This window comes from Rhipicephalus sanguineus, chromosome 1 (assembly GCF_013339695.2).
Source record: "Rhipicephalus sanguineus isolate Rsan-2018 chromosome 1, BIME_Rsan_1.4, whole genome shotgun sequence".
Taxonomy (NCBI): Eukaryota; Metazoa; Arthropoda; class Arachnida; order Ixodida; family Ixodidae; genus Rhipicephalus; species Rhipicephalus sanguineus.
Window position 1 is genome coordinate 333,223,970 of NC_051176.1, and position 26,683 is coordinate 333,250,652.

The 26,683-nt window shown below is 45.6% G+C and overlaps 1 protein-coding gene across 1 annotated transcript in view; it reads right to left on the reverse strand.

Annotated features, from left to right (window-relative positions):
• LOC119379557 (sodium-coupled monocarboxylate transporter 1) overlaps window positions 1-26,131 on the reverse strand; it is a 50,260-nt gene extending 24,129 nt beyond the window's left edge. Inside the window, exons 1-6 of the mRNA XM_037648857.2 lie at window positions 25,540-26,131; window positions 7,839-7,904; window positions 7,676-7,727; window positions 6,502-6,569; window positions 2,816-2,973; window positions 2,569-2,709 (exon numbers count right to left, since the gene is read on the reverse strand). Of these exons, the coding sequence (XP_037504785.1) occupies window positions 2,569-2,709; window positions 2,816-2,973; window positions 6,502-6,569; window positions 7,676-7,727; window positions 7,839-7,904; window positions 25,540-25,872 (818 nt within the window). The 5' untranslated portion in view covers window positions 25,873-26,131. The remainder of the gene's footprint in view (window positions 1-2,568; window positions 2,710-2,815; window positions 2,974-6,501; window positions 6,570-7,675; window positions 7,728-7,838; window positions 7,905-25,539) is intronic.
• Window positions 26,132-26,683: the final 552 nt, after the last annotated feature.

The following is a 26,683-nucleotide window of genomic DNA, read 5'->3' on the forward strand; positions in this document are numbered from 1 at the left end:
AAATAAATAATAAAAATCTTAGGCTTGAGTGAGAATCGAACTGAGGCCGCTTGCGTGGCAAGCAGGTGTTCTACCACAGAGCTTGAGAAAAAATACTATATGAATGTCGTGTAGAGGGAGGAGTCTCCTTAACGCATGTAATATTGCGTGGCAGAAGCGTAGAATCGCGCCAGGCGTCAAAACATTTGAATTGCGCAACGAGTGGGTGTTTTAAAGGCCCACCCATTACAAAGCGCTCGGACGTATTTAATCATCATCAGCTGCAAGAGCATCAACAAAGTCAGCAGCTGCGTAGGTTCGCGTGTTGCCTTACGGACACGTACTGGGCCATTCGCTGATTCGCAAAAAGAATTATGGCGTAGTGGGCCCTTAACAACTGTACTTGCAGTAGGCATTCTAGGATAGTTTAAAACGGCCAATGTTACGCGCACAGTCGTTCGTTGCCTCACCGCACGGTTGAGGCATGCACCCAGAACAGAAGCTAGGCTAGCAATTGAGAAGGCGATGCGCACGGAGCCCGATTACGCTATCGCGTTCTACTCTTGAAGGCGAAGCTCGAGAGCCCTCCAAGTTTTTTTCTGTTGCAACTGATGGCTTTCCTGCTGCCCCATTTGACAGCGCTGCCGTTACAAAATTTTCAAATATTTTAGTTGCTCTGGACTGATAACTACTCAACTTCAGCATTACTATCAGCCTTATGCCGGCTTGCGTTTATACTCACGTCTACTCGCATATACTTCAACGCACTAGGAGGCATACACCAGCTCAATATTTAATAAACAAAAGCGTGAGCCACAGGGAAGGGGTGCTGGAGAGGGCGAGGTGCTTTGACATCTTCCCCTCAAAGTCCTTCAAGGGAAGTTCATGATAAAAATATCTCGCAAGCCATATCTTTCAATAAAAATGTTCTTACTGGATTGGAACCCCTATTTAAAGGCACGAGATCGAAAGGTGCCAAGAGATTATGGAGGTATTGTTGTTAAACAGCATTGACACCAAGGCCGCAAAACGGTCTCATGAGTCGACTCACTCAGACTTACTCAGACTCAGATCGAGCCGTGAGTCTGAATCTGAGTGAGTCCGAGTTAGTATATATTATGTGAGTTCGAGTTCGAGCGAGTCCGGTTGAAAAAAAAAATTCAGGGAGTCTGGGTCCGAGTGAATCCACTTGAGGAAAATTTTGAGGAGTGTGAGTCTGAGTGAGCCCTAAGGGAAAAGTATATTTCATGAGGGAGCCTGAGTGAGCTCCATATATATTTTGCCGACCCATCCCCTGGAGTGCTGTCAATGCTACGTAACTTGAAAACTGAGACCTCCTCTGGACCCGACAATATTCCAAGTGTTTTTTTTTTATTTTGCCGAACCTCTTGCAGAGTACCTTGTCATTATATTGCAGGCTTCCTTCTCGTGTTCGAGTTTGCGGAAGGACTGGAGGACAGCCCGTGTGGTACCCATTAAAAAAAAAGGCGCCCGTCTCCTTTTAGAAAACTATCGTCCCATATCACTAACTTCCGCTTGCTGTAAACTAATTGAACATATTATTGCGGAAGCCCTGAATGAAGTTTCTTGAAGAAAGAAAAATTCTAACCAGCTCTCAACAAGGTTTCAAAAAGGGATATTCCACAGTAACACAACTAGTCTCTGTCATTCACACTTTTGCTTTTTCTATTGATAATAACGACCAAATTGATTTAATTTTCCTGGATTTTAGTAAAGCATTTCATAAGGTAACTCATTCCAATCTAATAATTAAACTAAAAAGCTGTGACATTACTGAACTACTTGTTTCTTGGATCGCTGAACACCTACACCAGGGGTATCAAACACACAGCCCGCGGCCCGCGGACACCTTGTTAGCGGCCCGCCGCGCACGTGATGGTGTCCGGCCCATATTTTTTCTCGGTAAGTTTGTTCATGAGCTAGAAAGACGTGATTGGTGTCAATCATTCTTTTCTTGATGCACCCCATGCGGTCACCACGCTGTAAACCATAACTGTGGAACAAAAACTCTATTTCAGAAGGCGGCGTCCACAATGCAGTCATTCCCGAGGTCAGTATCGATATGTTTCTCGAAACCTTGCATCAAATCCTCTTCAGAAGTGACCCATATATGACATATGAGAAACGCCCGATTTCAAATGGCAACGTTAGTTGAAAGTTTGTGCAAATTCCGCCTTTTGCGCATTTTGCGCAAACCTATTTTATTTGCATCTTTCTCCATTTTTCGGTCACGGACAAGATGATGATTTTTCACTCTCAACCAATGACGCCGACACCAAAACCGGAATTTCTGCGAAACGAGCTGTTTAACGCTGTCGCGCTAAAATGATAAGCTTCTTACCGCGGCAATAGACTTCTGTTGCCGCTTGAAGATCTGCAAAAACATCGGACATGCGAGGCGCACGAGACGTGCTCCGAACTAGAATGTTGGGCAAGGAGATTGCACGCAATCGAATCGTGCAACAATTTAACAGCCGACCTGAAATGCGCGACACGAGGTGCAATACCTCAGGAATTGATTACACAGATGAAAGATTAAGGGAACAGTGCGTTTCCCAGTTACATTACCTTTGTGCTTCCTTGAGGTTTCTGGAAGCCAGAAATCTCTGCACTATCATTTGATCAGCCATTCCCCTGTAGACGTACATGGATGACAGACCTATAAGGCATGCCCAGACATTTTCATCCTTCGTGAAATCAAAGCTGTCTCTGAAGAAAAGATCACCACATTTTTAAAAAAAGCATATACCTACTTTCTTGTATTAATTGCAAAAAAAGAGAAACAATAAAAGACAAAGGAATGAGGAATGCTCACTCAAACATGAAGGTTTTGACAGGAAAGTCACTGAATGGACGTAGGTTCAAGTGTTTCATATGAGCGTCGTAAGCAATCTTAATCATAATAGTTGCTGGAGCCAGTAGCACTATGCCGGCCTGCGCACAGTCGGTCCATACAACACCCCTCAGGCCACCCTGGAACACAGAAGGACGCTATCAGCACGTTTGTTTCACAGGGCCAAAGGTTGTTTTTTCTAAAGCGGTGCGTTGTTAGACCCACCTTATAAATGTAAGGCCGGTATCACCACGCTCGCACTAGGATACTACGCGGTCAAACTGATGGCGCAATATCTTGTAATTAACGAAGTGCCGATATACAGGGTTCCCCAGTCAACTCTAGATAGAGTTTAAAAATATGCCGACGCACTATATGACGACGCGAGATATATAAATATACAAACAGCCAGCATGTTGTTGGCTGTTGCATGGAAAGTCACACTATTTCTTGTGTTCTGCTTAACTGCTTTATTAAGCAAGGTTAATTGAACTTTTGAAGCAATGAAGCGGGGCTAAAATTTGCGATGAGAAAGTTGCAGATAAGTTAGCAAAACGTCCAATTAGACAGTTTCCAATTTTCTGTTTATTACGTATTAGTGTTTTTCTGTATGCTTACTATAGATTCCCGCGAAATACAAACATATCCCACGTGACATGCCCGCTTGCGCGCCGTGATTGCAGTGCTGCTTAACCTATCGCGTACAAACAATATGCTTCCCTCGCGGCGGTTCATGACAGCGGCACGCAGACGCAGTGGTTGCCGCTTGTGCTGCCGAAAGCAACAGGTGCGTCATCGCACAGCCACCACCATCGTCACTGCCCTATCGCCTGCAACGCATCCGGCCAAATGCTATGGTCGTTTGCACGCGGAACATTATAGGAGCACTGCAATCCCGGCGCGCCTCGACGCGCAAGCGGGCATGTCACGTGGTATTTTTAGATGCGAAGCATCTCTTGCTCGGGTCTATGTCCCGCGGCGTCGGCGTCCGCACTCACACTACGCATGCGCAACTCTCCTCCTTCCCTCTCTTCAACAGCTCCTCGTTACTCTCTCCACTTCTCTCCTACCACCTGCTTGCGCTTCTCCTGCGTTCTCGCTTCTGCTCTCGCGGCGCATGCGCTACTCTCCTCCTCTAGTCTCCTCTCCTTCAAGTGTGAATATAAAGCGGGTAGAGCGCTGCGCGCGTTCAGTTCAGCGCTTGCTTCGATTCACTCCGCTTGACTCCGTTGATGCTTCCGATGAAGTGTGATGGTCCGATGAAGTGGGATGCGGGCTCGACATGCCGAAATTCTCTCCTGCGCAACTCAGCGATAAGCGCCAGTGCATGCGCGTCCCCTCCCCCCTCTCTCCTCTCCTACGCTGCCCCCCTCTCGCGCGCCTGTCGATCGCGTTCCCCGCTCGCCCTGTGAGAATTAACGTCCAGGCTAGAGGGAAGACACGACGCGCGTAGCGTTCCTCTTCGCGTTCCATGACGCGAGGTTGGTAGCATGCCCGAGGTCGGTAGCATGCCCAACGAACGCCAACGGAACGCGATCGTGCAAGTGCTCCGGCTTCGCATCGCCTCATGGTCCCCTTTAGCGGGAGGTGGTGTAATTTTTTTTAATATTTCGCGGGCATCGCTAGTAAACATGGGAGACGCCTTTGTCTTTTGCCCAGCCTCATTACTTTAGACGTATGTTAATTAATAGTGCCTAATTAAGCAGTTAAGCAGAACACAAAAATAGTTTATCTTACTTCATGTTATTGTATTCGGTCGCGTCGTCATAGAGTGCCTCGGCATGTCTTTAAACTATGACTACAGTAGCTGACGCACCCTGTATAGAGTGTAAGAGGCATACCATGAGAATAAACGAAGTGGGAATGGATGCAGGGGCCAAGTTCTTTGTTGCACGCAACCTAAGGACGCCAACAAATATTGAAGCCTGCAAAGCATAGGTGGCGTTTTATGTAGCTCTGAATTGAAGTGTCGTAGTTATGACGTAAATGGAAATGAATTAAAGTGACCGCACCCACAGCCTTCGAATTGCGCCTCCGATGCTACACCAACTAGCTGCATCGGCGTTCATTTCCGCGGTCATTCCTCCTACAAGTGGACTATGCTTTTCTTGGCTACCTCTTGGCTTCATTATCTTGTGTCTAACCAGGAGAATAGACGTTCCAGTAGCTTCTTTTTATGCTGAGAGTGCGGCTCGATTATTCAGACATCTTGACTTGCCCTAGCCACAGATATTTTCACATTGACTATAACAACAAATAACACACATTGGCGCTTCCTCTGTGTGGTCTTCTGTACGGGATAACTTGTAACCGAGTTCACAAAGCGTTTTGTTCGAAGGGCTGTTTCTCGTTGACCGGTAGCTTTCCATAAATATGTGGCAGACGTCATACTTGGCTGGCATCAGGTCTTACGCACAGCCTTAGTACGATAACGTTTTGCGAACACTGGGGCGAAATACAGTAAAAGCTCGTTAATTCGACACTCGTTAATTCGAAAAATCAGATGAATCGGACGTGTTTTCTGGTCCCGGCCAGCATGTACATTGTTTAATCAAACTCTCGTTAATTCGCTCGTATTTGGCCGCAACCCGGTTAATTGGGACGATCCTCGGAGCACGCTGAGCGCGAAGCGCCGCAGGTGTGCGACGCAAAGGGACGAAAACGGCGTTCGCGGAGAGCTGAAACGGCCGCGGGCTTTCTGAAAGGCGTGGTCGCCATACAAAATCGCGTTGTGTGTACGTAATAAGGCATGGGTTCAGAGCATGTTTCAGCTTAAGACACGGGGGTCTTGAGCTGCGGTAGCATTGTGAAGTGGCGAATGACGAAAATTGCGGCTTACACTGCTCTTTTGCAAAATAAGTGCTGGATTTACGTATTTCTCATGAAAATGAAAGTGCATAGATGTAATAGACAGTTCATTATTGTTTTCTTAATACTTTGGATAATTCGCCATTCGGTTAATTCGGGCACTTTTTCCGGTCCCGCGAAATCTGATTTAACGAGCTTTTGCTGTATTGCTAGAATTAATAACGTAATGCTATTCCTTATTGTAGGTCATCAATAGTCAAAGGGACGTTCGTCCTACGTCATTACCAGGATTGATCGGTCAGGAGCAGTGCGCTGTGGGTGAAGAATGGAATCGACGGAATTGTTGCCTTATACCAGCCCTGCTTGCTCACTCTAAAAAGACCTGCTTGCAGGTGATAGCCACCTGCTTGCTCATAACGTTATGTCTACGTATAGTGCATTGCACAATTGTGTAGACCGTTCTACCTACCCACCGCTGGCGTGGAGATCTGCTCAAATAAATAGCTGTAATGCGTCTCAACACGATGGTCAATTAGCTCTGCGGAATCCCGCAAGGTGAAGGTTCGGTTATGATAGGGAAAATTGCCATCGACCAGTTGAAGCACAATACTGCAAGGAAATTCATACGGATTTATCAGGAAGAAAAGCCTCTCACGGGATGAAGAATTCGTCCTGGCACGAGCTATCATACAAGAAGCTTTTCGTGCTGAGAAACCCGTACGGATTTTCTTCTAGCTTTGTGCTACAACGAGGGGAAGTCAATCTTTTCCTCTCTGAACACGATGTTTATGAAGTTTCGCAAAGTTTGACAACAACAACCGAAACTTTGGCGTCGAGTAACAATAGAAGTAATGGCTCACCAGAGCTGTGTAAATGCAGCCTGCTACACCGATCGTAAAGCTGCACCAGGTCGCCGAGACTCCGAAGACTGGAAGAGGAACGTTGTTTACCACGGAGCACTTATTAACCGTTGTGTGTAGCATTTTGCCCGCGTCCATGACGACGATGTCGTCAAGCATTGTTTAATAACAGTTGCCATGCCTCTTTAGTGCACGAATATCGATTGAAGATACGTCCAGCATATCCGCTCATATTTCTTACGGTTCCCTGAGTGCACGTCAGATTAGCAAGCAGAAAGTTCTGCCGCTAATCTGCAGCCCGCGAAGCTTCACATTACACCTTCAGAGTACAGCGGTTAGAATGAGTACAAAGCTGTCCAAGATGCACGCATACCTTGCCGTCCGTATAGCACCTAGAGATACGTCCGTCATGCCGAGCGACCGACTCAGTCAATTGGATCAGTAGGTGAGCATGACTACATCAGTGATACGCTTGCGAGAAGCACGCGTTGTCATAGTATTACGCCGCGAGGCATCTAGTGGAATTGTTATTCTTTCTAAAAAAGTACGGCATCACTGCTATGAAAGTGTATGACGTAGTTGTTTCAGCAGTGAATGGATACGCTGATTGTACGCCGGTCATGTTCACATTCAAGGGTAATGCAGTGCAACACGCATAGCAGGAACGTTGACTCTATCGAGAAATGCATATACTATAGCTGTCCCGAATAATATAGTCTGCCGTACATAACACTGTGACGTACACGACAAGTTCAGGCAGCTGCTTACAAACAACTTTGATGTAGCGGCTTAAGGTAATTTGATTTTTTTTACTTTGTAGATTTCCTTACGCTATTTTGGTTCTGTTTGAAGTATCTCTAATTGTATTTTATTGCATTGTAGATAGGTCGTTTCTACTAGGGCGTAGTACCTTCATTTTTCTTTTTACTTAACATCCCAGGAATGTTCCAGTAATCTATGCCGCCCCCTCCCCCCACTTATTTTCCCTTAAGAGTTAATAACTGATAAGAAAGATGATTACGCATGTCAGTATAAACAAAGTACGTTTGATGTCTTTCTATCAACAGCTGCCAGGTCCGGCTTCAAGGAATTGAAGATATACGTCGGACATACATTTAAAAGCAGACATACATTTCACCGCAATAATTAAGCAGTATTGTTTGCGTCTACTTGCTTGTGGCAACCGCCGCCGCCGCCGGGAATATTGCCACGGCGCCCATTGTTTGCTGCAAAATAACATTGCCATATATCAAGCGATGATCCTTTATTTTAAACGGATAGAAAAGAAAGAAAATTATAAGAAATAGAAGACACAACGTATTATTGTATGTACTTACGCTTAAAAAGAAGTACAGCACACATGAGGTAAGTCCAACTTTGTCCCCATAGCGCATCCTAAGGTACTGCAAGAAACAGTGCGGATATTCCTTTTTGTAGTTCAGAAACCCGATTACTATTTTTAATAGAATATTACTGAGCTGTGCCGCCATGCAAAAGAAATACGCCTTCGCACCTTCTGAGAATTTACTGCTGTAGTTAAACAGTCACAACACATTCAGCGATATGTGTCGCGGCCTCATTGTCAAAGGCACAAAGTATACGAGTGAAGATACTCGCATGCACTGCTTAGCGCAACACAACACACAAGCTGCAAAACACATTCAAAGCGTAGGTGCCAACAAGCTGCAAATCATTTTCCTCCTTAAGTCGGTCTTCGTATACGCACACACTTGTTGGTAACCGTGGTTTTTGCCTACTGCTACTTGTTACTGTGATGAAGATGATGATCCTCAACTATGGAACATACCACTATGCAATCTGGTATCAGCAGGAAACGCAGCACCGATAACCACACCACATAATACAAACTTCAAATTAATAAAATCTTAAAAGCGGCGTGCTATCTAACATTCGCAGTGTAATAGCGCAAGCAGGAATAAGGAAGTCAACGAGCTGTATTAATCTTAGAAGTCGTGCAATGTCAACATGAGCTAAAATGTTTAGAATCCGTCAAGTACGAGTGAGTTACATGGATTTGTCGCATGCTCTAAGCTTTCTCTGTCGTGTCGTACCAGCGAGCGCGCTGAAAGCTACGCAGGGGCGGGGGGGGGGGATGACAAGGGGAAAAGAACTTCGCCCCTTCGTCAGCGCGTGTCATGACCTTGAGCAGTTTCCGATTTTTTAAAGACGATAGTCTTTCTTAGGGAACTTAAACGCAGAAATATTGGTCTATCTTTCTGTCTTTCTGTTTGTCGGCACGTCACCCGATTCAGCCAACCGGCCAAAGTTGAACCACTTGCTTACCGCCCACCCATCTTGAACTGGTACGGCTGTTCATACTTGTGAACGTTGTCGATCAAAAAGTAAATATTACGCATATCTGAGGCGTATCATCATTAGGTAAGTATCAGGTGGTGTGTTCCTTTAATAGAAAATACATAGATACGCAATTTTAAAGACCTTGATGGTATGCGTTTAACGTTGAGACAGTAACGCGTTTATTAAAAGATTGCCACAGCTGAAGCGATCAGCGGTCCAACCGAGCAAGCGCGAGCGCCAACAACAACCGTCTTCGTCTTCTTCTTTCGCAGGCGTTCTTGTCTGCGCCCTGCCATGTTACAAATCACTCCCCCGCGGAAAAGGAGCCATCCTGGCGACCTAAGAAACAGGTACAACTGGTGGGTCATAATGTGGCTTCAGTCGATCGACGTGAACAGTCTCGCGGCCGCGACGACGGCGGTCCGTAGATGATTGAACAGGCTCAATCATATAGTTAACTGGGGATGCTTGACGTAGGACGCGGTAGGGGCCTTCGTACTTAGGCAGTAGCTTTGTGGAAAGGCCAGGAGCGGAGGAGGGAACGCGAAGCCACACCAACGTTCCAGGCGAATACGACTGAGGAGGCAGGTTTTCGTTGTGGCGGTCCTTCTGGCCCTACTCGCCCTACAATGTTACAACCCTAGTTTCTTAAGGTGCGCTGAAACTTGTCTTCCTCCGTGCCCTCTGCACAAGCTCATGTTCTGTTTCGGTTTCGGTTCAGTATTGCATTGTACGAATGACAGGGGGCGCCGCTCTGGCATTCCTGTTTTACCCAGGCCAGTGGAGTGACATACCCATAGGGCCAATGGGGACGTTTTTCCGCTTCCGGCGACGGTGGCGGTTCCTGGGCTGGGCGGTAGTTGACTGGATTTTGGATTTCTGCTGGAGGCGAGCCAATCCGAAAGGAAAAAATCCAATATGGCCGCGTCCGTTTGCGGTCGCTTCCTCGCTCGTGGTGCCGCCGGCCCCGCGGCCGCGACGTCGGTTCGAGCGTTTGCGCACTAATTGCTTCTGCACTGTCTTCTCTCTTTATTGCCGATGTACGTACGTAATGTGTGTAGTTGTTTTTCTGCTTCGTTGTAGCCTCTGTGGTAGCATGGCGAATGGTGGCGAGCGGCGCCGTCGCAGCTGCATAGCAGCCGCTTTCGGCGCTCGCTCGAGAAGCAAAAAGCGCATATAACTTTCTCACATGACATTTTATTGAAGGAAACGTAAATTGCTGCACGTTTAGGCAATATTTGGGCTATAATATCGGTAATAATAACAAAAGGAAACGAAAAAGATTCGAAATACTGCTGTGGTAAAACCTGAATACAGGAATGCGTACATCGAGCACGCGTACAATATAAATAGGATACGAAAACGCATAATACAGCATAATACAATCACATAAGCAGGGTAAGCATATAAAGTGCTACATCAGCGTAAATAAGTGTACACATACGAGTTGTACAGATTATGACTAGCAGCATGAAGCGAAACAATCCCGCGCATTGAAATATATCATAACAAAACAAGTTGTTCGAATGGTTGGTGCATACTGTGCAAAAGATAATGACGCAACGCAAGCCGAAGAAAACAAGGGGTATAGGAAAAACACCCTTTCCTGTACTCTTTTTTTATTGCCCTGTGTTGTGTCACTCCCTTTTGCACATACACACACACACATACTTTTGCATATATGTACACAGAAAGTGCACCTAACAGTCATAGCCTTTGGCTCATGTAGACGAACCCATGGAGCATAAGTAGATCAATGTCATAATATGTTGTGACTGATGCTGCAGTGCTACAGCATATTATTTTGTAAAAGCAGTGAGACAAATCTACCATTTGGCTCAGCTATCCCTGATCATGTTTTCCTCCAGGTAAATGTGTTGTAGGCAAGCTCACGTGATGTGAACAGGACACAGCATGCTTTAATTTTCAAGTTATAAAGGGAGAAGAACGCAACAAAGAGTGGTCTAGACTCAGTTGCAGAGGTGACCTTTGAAATTTGTGGAAACATTGTGGTTGTGACTGGTGCATAACAGGAATGATCACAGGTCATTAGTCAAGTTCGAAGTTGTGCGAAATACTCAAGGTAACATGAAATATACACGAAGATAAGCATCTTATCAAAGAAATAAGTAGAGTAAAGTGCAAGTTGAACGCAGCTTCCCTATTATTTTTCTACCAGGTATCATGTTGGATCCATCACAATGTCAGAAGATTTTCTGAGCAGTACTTAAATTGCAGATGGGGAACGCTGCACAGTTTCATCATAATGTGTCACTAACTAGAACTGCATTGCTTGTCATTCGTTCGTTCAGGAAGTGGAATGTCGGAGTTTGCAGAGTTTAGTTAAACAAGAAACACAGTTGCTCTACACAAACAGTACGTTGTGAATAGTTTCAGTGAGTATGGATGCATGCTTCTATTTCAAACTAACATGCATGTCAACCGAGTCGCAGCTTCTGCACAAACCCCTATGGAATCCTCACAGAGCTGAGCACTTCATCAATGTATCTTTTATGCCTGTGAATAGCTGACACCATCAGTTCTTTGCAGTGGCACAACAGTCATGACCAGAGGTTTGTAATTGAAAAGTGACAGAGCCCCTGGGTGCTGAAAATCTTTTGGACTTGGTGAGCACCTGAATTCACGCATGCTTCAACCTTCGTGGCCCGTCGCAGTGGTCTAGTGGTTACGGTGCTCAACTGCTGGCCCGAACGTAGTGGGATTGAATCCCGGCTGCATATCAATGGATGCAATATGCTTGAGGCCCATCTGCCTAGATTTAGGTGCACGTTAAAAAAACGCCAGGTGCTCAAAATATCTGAAGTGCTCCACTACTGCATGCCTCATATTCGTATCATGGTTTTTGGACATAAAACCTCCACATTTTTTATTAATCAACCTATTTTTGCAACGTTCATTGTGAATTAATCACACTGTTACTGTTTGTAAAGACTGCTTCAGTGTAAACGAGTCGTCAGTATTATATAAATTTTGGCATTTTTTGGGAGGCTGGATGTTTGATTGCCTTCCAAACCATGTCAAGCAAACAGAAAGAAAGCAGAACGAGCAGGGTTTTCCACTGCATTTTGGGAAGTGTTGTCATTTCCCAATACTAAAGCAATCCAGAACCTCTGGTTGTAATACTCATGCTGATAGGGGCACACAAGGCTTCAAAAAAAAAGTTAGTCGGTTAAACTTTTATAATACAAAAGTAACGCAGCAGGAGCAAAAGTAGTCAATGCATTACATACAACCACAGCAGAATTATAAATACACATATATAAATATATACCTACATAAAATATACATATATACATAAAAATACGTACATATACACATAAAAAAAAAGAAATAGTGCAACACATCTAAAAAATGGATAGGAAATGGGTGCAGAAGGCTGCACTAGAAATCCAACTTACATAACCATGTTCTAGAAAGGCACAGGATAAATTTAGCCTGCTACTTTACGTTATTGCTGGCAGAAGCACTGTGCCTTGACTTTGTTTCTCGTGTGTTTTTGTTTACAAATGTAATGTGCCAATGTAGCCTTGTGCGGCAGAACAGTAAGAAATTTCTCAGTGCAGCCAACTGAACAGAAAATAGCTTGCCGGATTGCCATCCTTTCCACCAAATTTTTGCACACATTGGAAAAATGTGCACAATAGTTGATTTCATGTCTGGAGGCTGAATCTAATTCCTTTATGTAATTCAGACATGATTCAGAGGTTACTGCAATGGAACCGAGGAGTTTCTCGGGTACACCACTTTCCTTGAGTAGTGCAAAGAATTGGTGTCGTCCATGGAGAGAGCCTCCATCCACTTCAAGGAGTGTTCTCTCACATATGCACTCACTAGTCCTCAGTTCAAGAAAGCTGTTCACAAGAGTACCAGCGACATGGTACACAACATTTTCATACACCATGTCGGTCGCATCTTGTGAAGATGCCTGCACAGCAGATGAATCAGAGGCCTGCTGCGTGCTGTGGCTTGTGGTTGGTGTGCTGCTATAGTTGACAACAATGCAGATGCACTCTCCAAGTTGTTGAGGAAAGCAATTGTTGTCACCTCACAGTTTCCTTGAGAAAGCTTGAAGAGCTTGCCAATCCAAATATGTTTTAGAGCTGCCACGAATTGGTACACATTTGGTGTCTCATTGCAGCCATGTTTTTGACAAATGATTCCAAAAAAGTTTTCTAGGGGATCTTGCTGCAATCAACGTGTGAAAAGATGAGTGAAATCAAAGTCCTCTTTTAAACCAGTCCACAGCAACAACAAGGCTTTGATTCTAATCTGCCAACCTTTAACAGTGCGCGGCTGCTTGTCCCGAGGACTACCAAAGTGCCATTGGGCAATCCAACTGATGCATGACTCAAGGGAAGCACGGTGTTCCGACCCATCAATCATTGCATACCGCAACTTATCATCCTGATTTTTTGGGGTCGAACTGTTCTGGCTGTCAAAAATCTTATCCATTCTTTCTGTGAACAGAGCTGTAAATTTAGCATCAAGAGGAAGCTCTTGAATGGCAATGAGAGTGGGGAGTGCCACAGAGACAGATTCACTGAATACTTGTGTGGCATACTTCACTCTTATGTCAGCCACGGCCGCTGGATGAAAAAGCGCACTTTTTATCCAGCGGCCGTGTGTCAGCAAAGGGCATCTTGTAGATATGTTGCTCTTTGAGCTTCCTTAGCAATCTTTCTTTTTTAGATGTTCAGTTGGTGTGTTAGAGGCGTGATTTGCGAGTATTTTTGTAAAAGGTTTCAATGTACGCCCAGTCAACAACCTCGGAGCCAATCGTGAGCTTGTGTTTTCTCAAATTATTCCGCGTGCATTTTATCAGGTGTGGGATGTCAAACATGAAGTATAGTTTGCAGTTGTTGACAGTAAAACATGGTTCATGAAGAGAATGGATCAGCATTCTTGACAGGCTGACATTGTTTGACCCTTGATCATAGATGACCACTTTTACCAAAAGACCTTTTTTTTTTCAAGCTGCATAATTACATCTAATAGCAGCTTGTGCATTGCAAGAGCTGACGTTGCATTGCGGGACACTGCAAAGGCTACTGGCTGCATCCAAATTCTCGATATGCCAGACACAGCCATTAGAATTGCTGCATTTGCCACACGAGAAGTCCTTGTGTTTCCATCATATGTGTAGCCAATCACTATATCTTTTGATTGATCGTACATCAAATGTCTTTTCAAGGCTATTTAATCGAATAAAAGACAGCATGCTTTGTCTAGCAGAGGCCAAGCTTTAATGATTGATTCTATTGCATCCATGGCACCTGGAATGATACCAGGTGTCATTGGGATGTCTGCCAGCCAGCACCTGAGTGTCCGCACATGTGGCAAGTGAAGCATTTCTCTGAGGAAGCGTGAATTGAGAGTGAATTGTTTCATCCATTTGGACCAATGTTTTTTTTGGGGGGGGGGGGAATGTACCAAGCCTGATTCGTGCTTTAAGCAGTTCAAAAAAGGTCCTTTGACAAATCCGGTTCAAACTTGTTTAAAACCTCCTGCTGCGTAACTCGCCTCGCCTCGTCCCTTTTTTTCATCTGACCGACTGCCTTGCGGTACCTTTCACTTCGTGAGTGAAGTGTTAGCAGCTTCTTTTTGGTGCGAAGGGTGTGCACAGAGCTGCGTTTTCTTCGCCCACTTTCTTGGTGTTTCTTGCATCTGCTCCGCGCTGCTGCCCTCCTTGGAAAATTGGAGGCCGCTCGGACTAGGCTCAGCTGAAAAAAAAAGACATGGAAGAATGCGAAGGTATAGGCTTTCATCAGTCTTGTAGAGAAAAAAAAATCACGATTAAGCTATCAGGGCGCAATCACAGGGCTACTAATATACGGACCACTATGTGCTGCCATGCCATTTTTCATTGGAAGCAATGTGTATTCTGCGACTGAGACAGGAATCATAATTGATTTATACATTCCAAGCATTTTATCTTCAAAGAATCATCCATGATTAAGGAAATATCACAAAGCATTGCAAAAATGAACATTTCATGAAATGCTGAACAGAGGCAATGACATTTACAAAGTGGAGGATTTTGAATTATTCATCTCATAAATAGCTATCTGGGCTGCATAAGCCACATTTACATGAATGCACACCTTGATTGTGCATCATATTCCGCTGGCCTATCTCGCAGAGCTACACTCATCACAACAAATCGGACAGCACAATTTTCAGTGTGAACTATGTAGGTCCAACTGCACCCATCTTATATTTGAAATATAAATAATTGCGTGAACCAAATCACGGGTTGCAGGCCCTGAACTATATGTATGGTTTTGTCAACACTATAGGTTGTGACAATATTACACAGGCTTAGGTGTCCATATCTACTAGGAAAACATCAAGACTACTGGTCCATGCTTCCTTATGCAGATGCAGGATGTGTACTTTGCAATAATTCTCTCTCTCACTTTTTGCACTTACCATCACTTGGTGAAACCTGTGACAGTGGTGTGGGCCTTCTTGTGGTTGTGCTTGGCGAAGCGGCTGTTGAAAAAGAAATAAATATGCTATAAAAGGCTGGCAAGCAGGTATTTTAATACCCTCACTTTGCATTGCACGTGTGAATACTGAGCAACAGACTTATGGAGCAATTTTCACATGTGCCTGAGGAAAACTACTCAGTGTTTTCATCTCTATGGAATGAGCTCAACAAAGAAAGCACTGAGTCTATGCATTGATGTAGAAAAAGAAAAGATATCTATACCACGCAACAAAGTTTTCTTGCAGGGAGGTTGGTTTGTTGTGAACTCATACCGAGCTCCACAAACACTAGAGGAGCAAGGACGGAAACAGGACAGAGTACAAACTATTTATACTATGAGATGCCAAAAGCCATTTTCGCTGCTCTATCTCCCTGTTTCTTCATTTTGCGTTTGTGCAGCATGCTATCAGTTCATCCATACCATGTAAACAGTGCACTCAGACATTTTTACTGGAAAGCATGCAAAATGCTTCTCTATGAGTGCAAGCAAACAACATTTTTTTCCCCTAGAGTACATTTCCTGCATTTAAGGTTTACGTACAGCAATTGTTCTCATAGCACTGGTAATTGAAAAACAGCTGTGGCATTTCTACCTACTGTTCTAATTTCAGAGAACAATCTGCTCGAGTGTGCAGGTGTAGAATACAAAATAGTACCGCTCTTTGTTTTTATTTTTTGCAAGCTATTCGTGCAGTATTACAGTGGCACCACCAACCAAATATTCTGTACCCTTTAATTCCAAGCAGAAAGGTGAAACAGATCCTTGTTCGGTACACCTACCTTCCACACTAGGGGGCAGTCTCAGCAGCAGGGACGGCAACTCGCTTGCAGTAAACTGGTTGTCTGCAATTAAAGTACTCGAACTTAGTCACCCTACGGTGAAAAAACAGCTGGTAGAGTAAATACACTTGCAAGCTTTTAAAGGCATGGCACTAAGCTTAATAAATGTGCTTGCTTTTAATCTCCACTAAATTATAATTACAGATAATTACATATATCCCGACAATATTCTCTGAATTAAAACTTGATATATGAAACACAACTCGATCGAGTTCTTGTTTTTCCACTGCTTTTGCGAGTCGAAACGATATTGAAAGCTTATAAGGAATTATGGTGTGTAAACGCCTAGCGCAAACAGCGCATTGAAAAAAAAATACAGAAAAGTGAAAGGGTGGCGGTGGGGATGGGTCCAGATTAGAGAGGGAAAAAAAAGTGGCCCCGCGCGATAAGCGCGGCCTGTTTCATGAACATCCAAAACCGAGCTTGGCCATGCCTTCGCCCGTTGGAAGCATCACGAGGGAGTAATGAAGAGATAAGCGAAACTGTTTCCGGTAGCTTCCCGAGAGCGAAAAGGGGCAGGTGGGTATCACGCTTGGTTCAAGGTCCCCCGTCGAGCAGCGCGGCAAGGTACGCCGAAGGGAAGGAATGCGGACAATTTACGGCGACAAAAATCCGAGCAGGCGGTCGGTGTGTAAACAGACACACAGATGAGGAACGCGGTGGTTTTCACTTGTGCAACACCGCAGCACACATTCGAATCTGAGGGCAGTGTCCCGAGTTCGCTACTGGGGCCTCCGCAATAACTTTGCGAGCGATACTTTCGTCGGCTGCGAGCACCACCCATAAACTACACGGACATGATGTATACGCACGCATTAAAGCGCTTAAAAAAACAGCTGCAGCGAGCACAACAACTATCCCACTCCGTTAATGTTACTAGCACGCGTAAGTTAAAGTAACACGTAACAAAACACCCTGAAGACACGGTTGCATGACACGGTAATCCGAATTGGTTAGATTTCATGAGATAGTAGAGGTAACGTCAGGCAGTGAGGCACGCACATATATACTAACGTGAGCAACCATAACTAGCGAACAGCTCCGCTTTTGAGAGGTGACGCGCGTCGAGCCACAAACTGCAGCCCGCCCACTAATTTTAACTTATTATCGTAACCATTTCTCAAACAGATAGCTGCAGCAACGAATGGCAGCAAGAAAATTCGCTGTTCATTCAGCAGTTTCAAATCATAACGGTCAACGACAGTCAAATCAAAACTTTGCGAACATCTTGGGAAATATATAATAGTGAAAGTATAAATACCTGTGGTCAGCAGGGATTCTGAAGAAGTGTTCGCCTTCATTCCCCGAGGAATCGCACCACTTCACGCCGCAATAAAGGTGCGACATCGCTGCTCCTCGCTGCGGTGGTAAAGTTTGCGGTTTCTATGCGCTCTCGTGCTTGCGCGTCGTCTGCTTGTGCGCTGCGCAGGCGTGATGGCGGCGGTACCTAGCGGAGCCACGCACAGTCATGTTTACAAAACTTCTTTAAAACTTTGCCTTGTAATACTCGTGGCTGGTTATAGTTTAATGCAGAAGCACGTTTTTATTTACTACTGTGTACTACCGTGGCCGCGTTATTTTATTTTAATTAGGCTTACTGAGGCCTTCAATCCCCGCCCGTACCAGGTTCGCTGCGATCGTTTCGACGGTAGCGACGCCCCATGGCTCGGACGCCAAACTGCCATCATGCCTCGGGCCTGCCCAGGCGACGTGTAAGTAAGAGAGTTTGGGGAGAGTACTCGTTGAGTGCGGACGTTTCTTCTCCTTCGGCGCATCGCGCCAAACAGCGTGTTCGGGCTGGCCGGCGTCCCCACTGGTCGCGTTGGTCACCGCCGGTCTTCGCCTGCCGCTGCGCCGGGACTACCAGCCCGCAACACAGCACTCATGTTTCCCGACGTATTGCCATATGGCGTCCATATCTCACGCAGCGCCTCTTCTATCGTCTTTAGACGACATTTGCAGCGAAGCACGCAGATACGCGGCCAATTTTTTTTTTCGGCTTCTTTTCGAACGCGCAGCTTAATTTCAGTGTGATCGCGAGCGCGAGCGCGGGCACGTAGCGGCATACCGCGGCGGCGGCCGGGGTTATTATACAGCAGAAAATGCTCAAACCATCCAATGGCCGTGGATTTTGGGTTTAAGGCGCGGTCATTTGGGTTTATGGCATCATTTGTCGAGAGAAGAGCGAGTTATTTCTTGCTGACTATGAGAGTTAATTGTAAATTGCAGGCCGCGTGCTGCGCTATACTGTATGGTTCACATGTTCTCAGGAGCCTCGACTGCCCATCAGCACCGTTTTCTGACCATGTTGAAAAAGTGCGGCAGGGCCCCTTTAAAGGGACCATGGCACCCAATTTTCGATCGGTTAATCCTGATGCGTTCGCAAACAAGCTGTCGAAATTTTACCGCATTTGATCAAGCACTTAATTTATAATTCAATATTTTTATAAACACGCGAGCGGCCAGAGAGTCGGGCTACACTGGCGCACCCGCGAGCCATGACGTAACAAGCTGCTCGTTTTGCGAGCATCTGCACTCCGGCATTTTATTCCATGGTAGCTATTTCAGCTTGCTCTTTTCTTTTCCCCGACATAGACTGGCCCTTAAGGCGTAATATTTTGTGTATATATGCGTATTAGATGTGCGCCGTTATGCCGGTGTTGTGTGTGAAGTGAAGCAGTGTCTTGTGGAATATGTTATCATATATCCAGCGGTCATAACTGGTCGTGTCGCTGTAGCGAAGACAGACTTGCAGGAGGTGACGCAGCTTGGCATTGAAACTGATCGATTAATAATATCTGGGGATTTACGTGCCAAAACCACGATATTATTATGAGGCACGCCGTAGTGGAGGGCTCCGGAAATTTCGACCATCTGGTGTTCTTTAACGTGCACTGACATCGCACAGTACACGGGCCTCTACCGTTTCGCCTCCACCGAAATGCGACCGCCGCAGCCGGGATCGAACCCGCGACCTTCGGGTCAGTAGCCGAGCACCGCAACTGCTTATCCACCGCGGCTGCGATTTGCAGCGGCTGAAACTTTGGTAGAAGACGACGGCTCCGCTCCACGCAGTATATGACGTCACACACGCGATGGCAAAATGGCGGTCGTTGGCGGTCGGCGGGGTTTATAGCCGGTGACTCATAGGGCTCATTTTGCACAGAAATATTCTTTTACAGTCCCTTTTTCATATATGTAGTACAGGCTCATTTCACCCTGTACTTCTATTTTTCGCTGAAAACCGCAAATTGTTGGGTGACCGTGTCATGGCCCCTTTAAAGAGAAACTCCTCGGTGATTGCTTTTAAAAGTCACCTCTGCGCAGTCAGAAATTGATGAACCCGTGTCACCTTGGTACAGGGGCGTAGTCAGAAATTTTTTTCGCACATTAGTGGCAAAAAATTTTTTCGAGATGTGGGTATGGATCCGAGTTCCCTTTATGTACTTTTGTGCGTGCGTTTGTATGTGCGCGTATATATACAAATAAAAAACAAAAATTTCGGGGTGGAGGGGGGTTGAAACTTCAATCCAATCCCCTGATTTCGCGAATGCCTTGGTATGGGTGTACGAATATCTGGTCCCTCTTCAGTTGGACACAATAGTTGCAAAGCGAATCATAAGGGATTTTAACGCTCGCTCTGGATTGGTGACATATTCGCGCAATTTTACGCGCATCTGAAAGACTGTGATGCAGTAAGCGTACGCTTGGAGGAAATATTGCTAGCTTAATTGGTATTCCAACATTGGAAACCATATTCAGATCAAACGCACACCTGAAAATCGATGTGAAGCAGAGCATTAGTCAACAGTTACGGGTTCTATGATATACACCTAACGGCAATGGTCACAATCGTGTGTTATTTTCATCCTATACATGCAACGCGAAATGTTTATTGTCATTCGCCAAAAAAGGGCACATTAATCTAGTTCAATTTTACGTTTATGTCATAGAGACAGCTCAGAAGTTACTCCGAAATGAAGCATCAAAGCAGTAAATACACGCCATATGACACGTCCACGCAGCTTCGTAGGACGAATGAGACGCCTAAAGTTTGTCGAGGAAAGAATAGTAATGGCAAATGTATGCACAGACTAGTACGACATCTATCAAGTTACGTGTAAAGATTGTACACCTTTCGTGTACCAGTGGCACATACATATTGTCACGTGGTCGTGACGTCGACGAAGACAGCAGTCGGCGTTTGCAGAATGAAACTGTTTATTTGGCCGAACTTGTGGCCGGAAAATGAGAACTAGAACTACAGCAATACACGCTGTACAATGATAGCGGCGAACAGGGCGTCGTCCGTCGATCAACTGACAAGCAGTCAAGCGCGTCGGCTTTTATACAGGCGCTATCGAACTTTCCAGCGATATCGCTGGTGGCGGCGTTATCTCTCGACAAAGCTGGAACATTCTCGTGCGGCGCGCAATCTTAACAGATTGTTCCAAAACAATCGCGAAGCTTCCTACACATCACGGCGAGGCCTGCGCAGCGCGTTGCCCACAGTCTTTGTGGGTGAAGCTTACACTCATGAAATACAACACTCGCGGCAATATTCTAGAATCTAAAGGATTGGTTGAGATTGGGCACACACCAAGTGGCGTACATCGAATGGCTAAACCGGGAGCAGGTTATCCACAAAAGCGACACACGCCAGCGGCGTAACGATTTTCTCAATCGCACTATCGAGATAAAAAGAAATGGGAACAGTGCGACGTCTACTAGCTCCGCTTTTCGCATTTTTTTTTCAAGGGAGGTAACGCTGGCTGGTAATAAAAAGACGCGTGGTATATATTCAAGGACGACTCTAGGGTATTTTTATTTTTAAATGTCAATAAATATTTCTCATCTTGGGGGACGTCCTTCCATGTTATCACCAGTATTTTTATGCTACCAAGATAAGAGCACAATGGAAACAAATGTGAACAGCGGAGCACTGACGCGCCGCGCTGTTCGCATTTCCTTCCATCGCCCCATGCATGTACAGCCGCCCAAATCTTTAACCATCGCGCGCGAACGCCGACTTTTTTGTGCATCAGCGCCGTACGACGGAGCCAAGTTGACAACAGGGCGAGAGTAAGCGCAAAAAAAAAAAAAAAGCATTTGCGTCGCCAGATAACAGATGAACGATCAACATTTGTTAGCTTATCTGATGCGCGGGGGTGTGTGACGTATCTGCGGATTTCATTTTGTCAGTCTGCTTGCCGATCTTCGGAATATAAGATACGAGCAAGACGCGCTGCCTGTTCGTATGAAGTGAGTTATTGCAGGGTGGCGTTCTCACGAAGGAACAGCCAACCAGACGATGGGCCCAGCTGAGCACGCTTCGTGGGCATGCGCTTACTCTCGCTCTGTTTGCAACTTGTCTCCGTCATACGGCGCTGACGCACAAAAATGTCGGCGCTCGCGCACGATAGTTAAAGATTTGGGCGGCTGTACGTGTGTTTCACTTATTCAATGAAAAAAATCGACGTTGCTGTCTCTACGAAGACAAGTTTACTTGTGAAAACGTTGCATCCAGCGACATTCTCTGTTCAAGGATTTTTTTTTTCCCTCTCTTCAAGCCCCCCTCTTCCTCTGAAGTTTTCTTTCACTTTTTGTATGTGATTTATGGACTTGAATTTGCCCGACCATTGTCTATATGTGGTGTATTGGGCTATATAGTGTACAGCGTCTTCCCTAACGTTATATGGGTGCATGAGTGCAAGCTTTGTCACTGGTTCATTTAACCTTGCGATGTGGGGTCCGTCGGTGCAACTATGGCATATTTCGAGGTCGGCTTGAGGTCCTACGACCCTGGTATCACGCGCTACACCTGTGAAGTTCGTCGCACTCTAACCTTGGCGCCGGACACCGACGGACGCTAGCAGCTACCCAATACAGGCATGCAACCGTCCTTTACAAAAAAAAAAAAATGGCCTTTCTTGCTGGTCGACAGCAGTGAGACAGAAAAAAAATCGAAGTCTTCTTAATCTTTGCCATCCGACCTACAGAGTCCGTAGCCGAACACTAATGCGAATCTCGGGTGTCGCACGACACCCGGGATGCACATTTGCCGTTTCGTAAAATTTAGATATCTGAAAACAATTTCCGTAAAACCACACAACAAATCAAACCGATATTTGTTGGCAAAGTATTATCATTGCATGATAAGGGCCTTGCAATATCATTCTTCGTCCAGAAGTAATTTTAATTTGATATTTGCAAGAAGTTGCTACTCTAATCGTGTCAGTTACATATTTGAAGTCCTTAAAAAAACCACGCATCTCCACGAAGTGAATGATGACGAGTGGGCGAAGCTCTGGGTATCGTATCGGTGAGTAACCGTACGTTACCCGAGCGTTGCCCCATATAATGTAAATTGAGTGACATAAAGTGACATAAAGAGTCGACGACAAAGCTAGGTCCTAAGGTCCATAATATCTACGTTGAAGTCGCCGACTAGTATAACGGGTTGTGCTTTTAGGTGTTCGATAGTGTTCTGTCACAATTATGATTGATGTTCGTCTATTGTAAACCTTTTTTTATTCACGTACACACATATGTTTCGACTATAGCAACGGTTTTCTGTATACCGAGACAGCGGACAGTGAGAGTCTACGACAAAGCTAGGTCCTAAGGTCCATAATGTGTACGTTGAAGTCGCCGACTAGTATAAAGGGTTTGTGGTTACCGGTGTTTTATATTGTTTCGTCACAAGTGTGATTGATATTAGTCTATTGTTAAACTTGATGTTTCGATTTTACACGGTGCTGTGCCGCGCGCACGGACGCCATACGGACACGCCTCGGCCTTAAAGGGGTGGTGCCGTCAAATTTCAAGGCTATAACAAGCCTGTTATGGGTTTCCACTGTATTCAAGGACATTCCACACGAAGGGTCGGACATAGCAAACGTTTAGAATATATTTTAATTCGCTGCCAAAGTGTACCTAAATGCCCATTCTCCCGATCGAAACCCATCGCTAGCGCGCCAACACTGACGTAGATCTGTAGGATAGGCAACGAAAGTTGTAGTGACGTCACCCCAAATCTACTGTATTAACGTGAGTGACCTCCGGACCTCCGCCACTTCCGCAACGTACGTACCGGCTGTAGTGAACTAGAATACATTCTAGTTCACTATAGTACCGGCAAAGCATCGGTTGCTACATCACTCGCCGAGTTTTGATCGCTTCCTGGCTATGTGCGTCAGAGCCTTGTGTGGTCACGTGACCACGCCTCCTATACTTCTACGTCACTGCCCAACCTCGGCGTCCAGAAACCGAAACTGAAAGTTGTCCACATCAAAAGGCGATATTATTTAGCGAGAATACATGAATCTTGGTGCGTGCATCATGCTTCCTGAAGCTATAGGAAACACCTACAGCAAAAACGCGCAAGCCAAAAATTTGGTGGCACCACCCCTTTAAGGTGGTTCGCCCCTCAAACACAGACTAAGACAAACGTACTAGTATCGTTTCCGTCGTGCGAACCATCACCAAGTGCTCTGAGCATGTGTTAGTGAGTACCAGAGCTCGAGCATTGATTTAGAACGATGGAAGTTTGTCTCAGCTGGTATTCTACAGTCTAACAAGAGTGAAAGCGCAAAAAGAGACAGGACGACAAGAAACACGTGCAAGCGCTTACCTCCGATTGAATTTTAAGTCACAAAAAGCGATGTTTTGAAGCAGCTGAAACAAGTTACCGCCAACGCCTTTCACGCAAGCGAGCACCTTCCAAGAAAGCCCGTTCTTTTTCACACAATGACACGGATTGGCTACTGACACATGCGCATTCCTCCCGTTTCATTTGTATCACTTCGATTACAACGCGAGTGCGGGCGTGATCGTGCTTATAAATTACCATGGTACGTATGCTTACAAACACTGCAGTACAGTCGCGGGTGTAGAGCCAAAAAGCAATGGTATTTTGTTCCATACGTCGTTCCCCACCAGCGTAACAGGCCCCACACGATAAAAAGAATCTTGTGAACCACGTAACTTGCACAAACTACGCAGCAATTACGGTGTTTCACCGGTTTCACCTTGTACACTTCCTTCTGTTTTTCTTCGACAGGACTGCTCCGTTTCGTCAGTATACTGACAACTCATGCGGAGCGATAAACGGCCCTCGCGCTGTCAGATGTCATTTAGCTTGTGAGACACATGGTGTTTCTATATAATTATTACGAGCTAGTTGCGTCTTTCCGCGCTCTTTTTTCTGAGCAACAGTTTCCGGGAGAGTACAGACGTAACACACTGCTGCAAAACATTCTAACCATGACAAAACGTTGCATTTTCCTATTTTACTTTGTTTTATTTGTTCTTTTATTTGCCTGGCGTGGCTAAAACCTTTCTTCACCGCGTACAACTGTCAATGACAAGATGAAAGCAAACCGTGTCTTTCCTTATATACCTACCGACAGGCGAATCTATTTTGCTGTCAGGTCAGGGTTTAAATACGTTTTTCGCGGCGCTATTCTTACTGCACGTTTGTTTAGCGAGCAAATGTTGTACAATTAAATAATATGCAGGATATTCGTCGTCATCTCCCTCTTGTTATATATATGTAAGTCTTCGCCTAGTCCAATAAGCCGCCCAAAGCGAAGGAAAATTGAAAATAAAAGTGTCAGGCACCTCATATATTAATACCGGGTATCGTATAGCTTGGCAAACGTAATCGACCACAACGCTGTAACACTGGCAGCTTCTACGCTGACATTTTGTCTACATCACACTGTAGGTCTGCAGACACTCTTAAACATTGGTTTTGTTAGACAAGAGAGCCCTCAGTCGCATTGCCACTAACTTTCATTGAAGTGTCCTATTTCACACAGATTCTCTCTGGTAGTTGGGCCGAAGTCCACATACAGCATTCACTGTACGCGAATACTGTATGTACATGAAGTAGCACCGATGTATGTGTATGCATGGGCACAGCCGAGTGTAACTTTAAACATATGCTGAAACACCCCCTCTCGTACGACTTCCCGTATAGGCGCACTACCAATGTACAACTACTTGTTTGTGATCTCTCATAGGGGTGTGGTTAAAGCGTCACGCTGTAAAAAAAAAAGCGTCAAAAGCAAAACTGTTTTTAAGACAGTTTTGCTTAGACAGTGCAACCCAGCCTAAGCAAAACTTTAACTCGTTTACATTGTCTTTGCCACGGGGCATGTCGATAATATGTTCAATGAGTGCCATTTAATGCTCCGTCATTATTGTACAGGGAATCCCGCGTCTTAGGGACGCCAGGTGTGGCTCGTAAGTAAATTATTTTGTCGTTACTTTTAGCCCGTTGCCGCTACACTCGTGCCCGAAGGTTTGTGGCTAACAGGAACGACGTGCACGTTTTCCGTGCCCCTTCCGAGGCGTCGGCTCACCTCGAACACGGAGGTGACCCTGAGACGATAGAGGACGGGCACCACGACGTGAGCCGCGATGAGCGCGTTGATGGGAGCCAACACTTGATTCCAGAACATGTGCGTGCCGTAGGCGTACACGTGTGCCGAAACGCCTACAATACCAACGGACGACATTATGGAAGCGAGTGCTGACACCGCAAGCGGCACCGAGTGCAGCGACCGGCTTCCCAGGAACACCTCGTCGGCGGTCGACTTGAGGCTTTGCCTTCGAAAGGAGAAGTACAGGCCCAGGGAAAAGTTGGCCACCATGAGGATCGCGAACACCGCATATTCGGCCCAAGCTGTGTTCATCCTTTCAGGTTGGCCGGTCGTTCGGTTACTGCGTGACGCTCGCTCTGGGAAACGCTGCCGAGTAGGAGAAAGGGTGGAGGATTGCTGGAACAGCAGAGACAAGTGATACGCGGTACTGGGGTGTGCTCTGTGTAGGTGTCGTGACGGGCGAATAGTAACGTCCACAATGCAGAAGGACGATTTGAGGAAAAATACAACTGGATCTCCAGCGTCGGCATGGCATGGCTGCACGGCGAGCGATGGACAGCTGCTATCGATCGTCCGCGCAGAAGCTTTGGTGGTCGCTAGAACCCGACCCCCATTAATGCACGTGCTCTTATCTTTCGCATGTTATATTTTTGCTTTGCTTTGCTTTGCTGTTGCGCCTCAGCTGCTAGAAGACGCGTTATCTTTCTTTTCTTTTTTTTGTGCGTGCACGCGAAAGGGAGAGTATAAGAGACTAGTGTTTGTATTTCTAATGATGCCTGTTTGCCTGGAAACTCGTCGGATAAGTTAGGCGCTCAACGAGCTTCAGCGTGAAACAATATGTCTTTGCACTTAAACTACTCGCGTCCTTATTCAAACTGCTTTGAACCGCACGCACCTTTACAGATGGAAGCAAGACACACCGTAGCTAAGGATACAGATTTCCATATTTCCAATGGTGTCAGCGGCGCAGGCAAGAATTTTTAAATTAATTTTGGTGGAGAGGGGGGGGGAGGTTGGGAAGGTGCGTAGACTCCTGACAGTAAAAAAATCTACTTACAATCTTGGCCATCACTTGGTACGACATTCGCACTTTTACACAAGACGTTTCAGCACCACTTACACC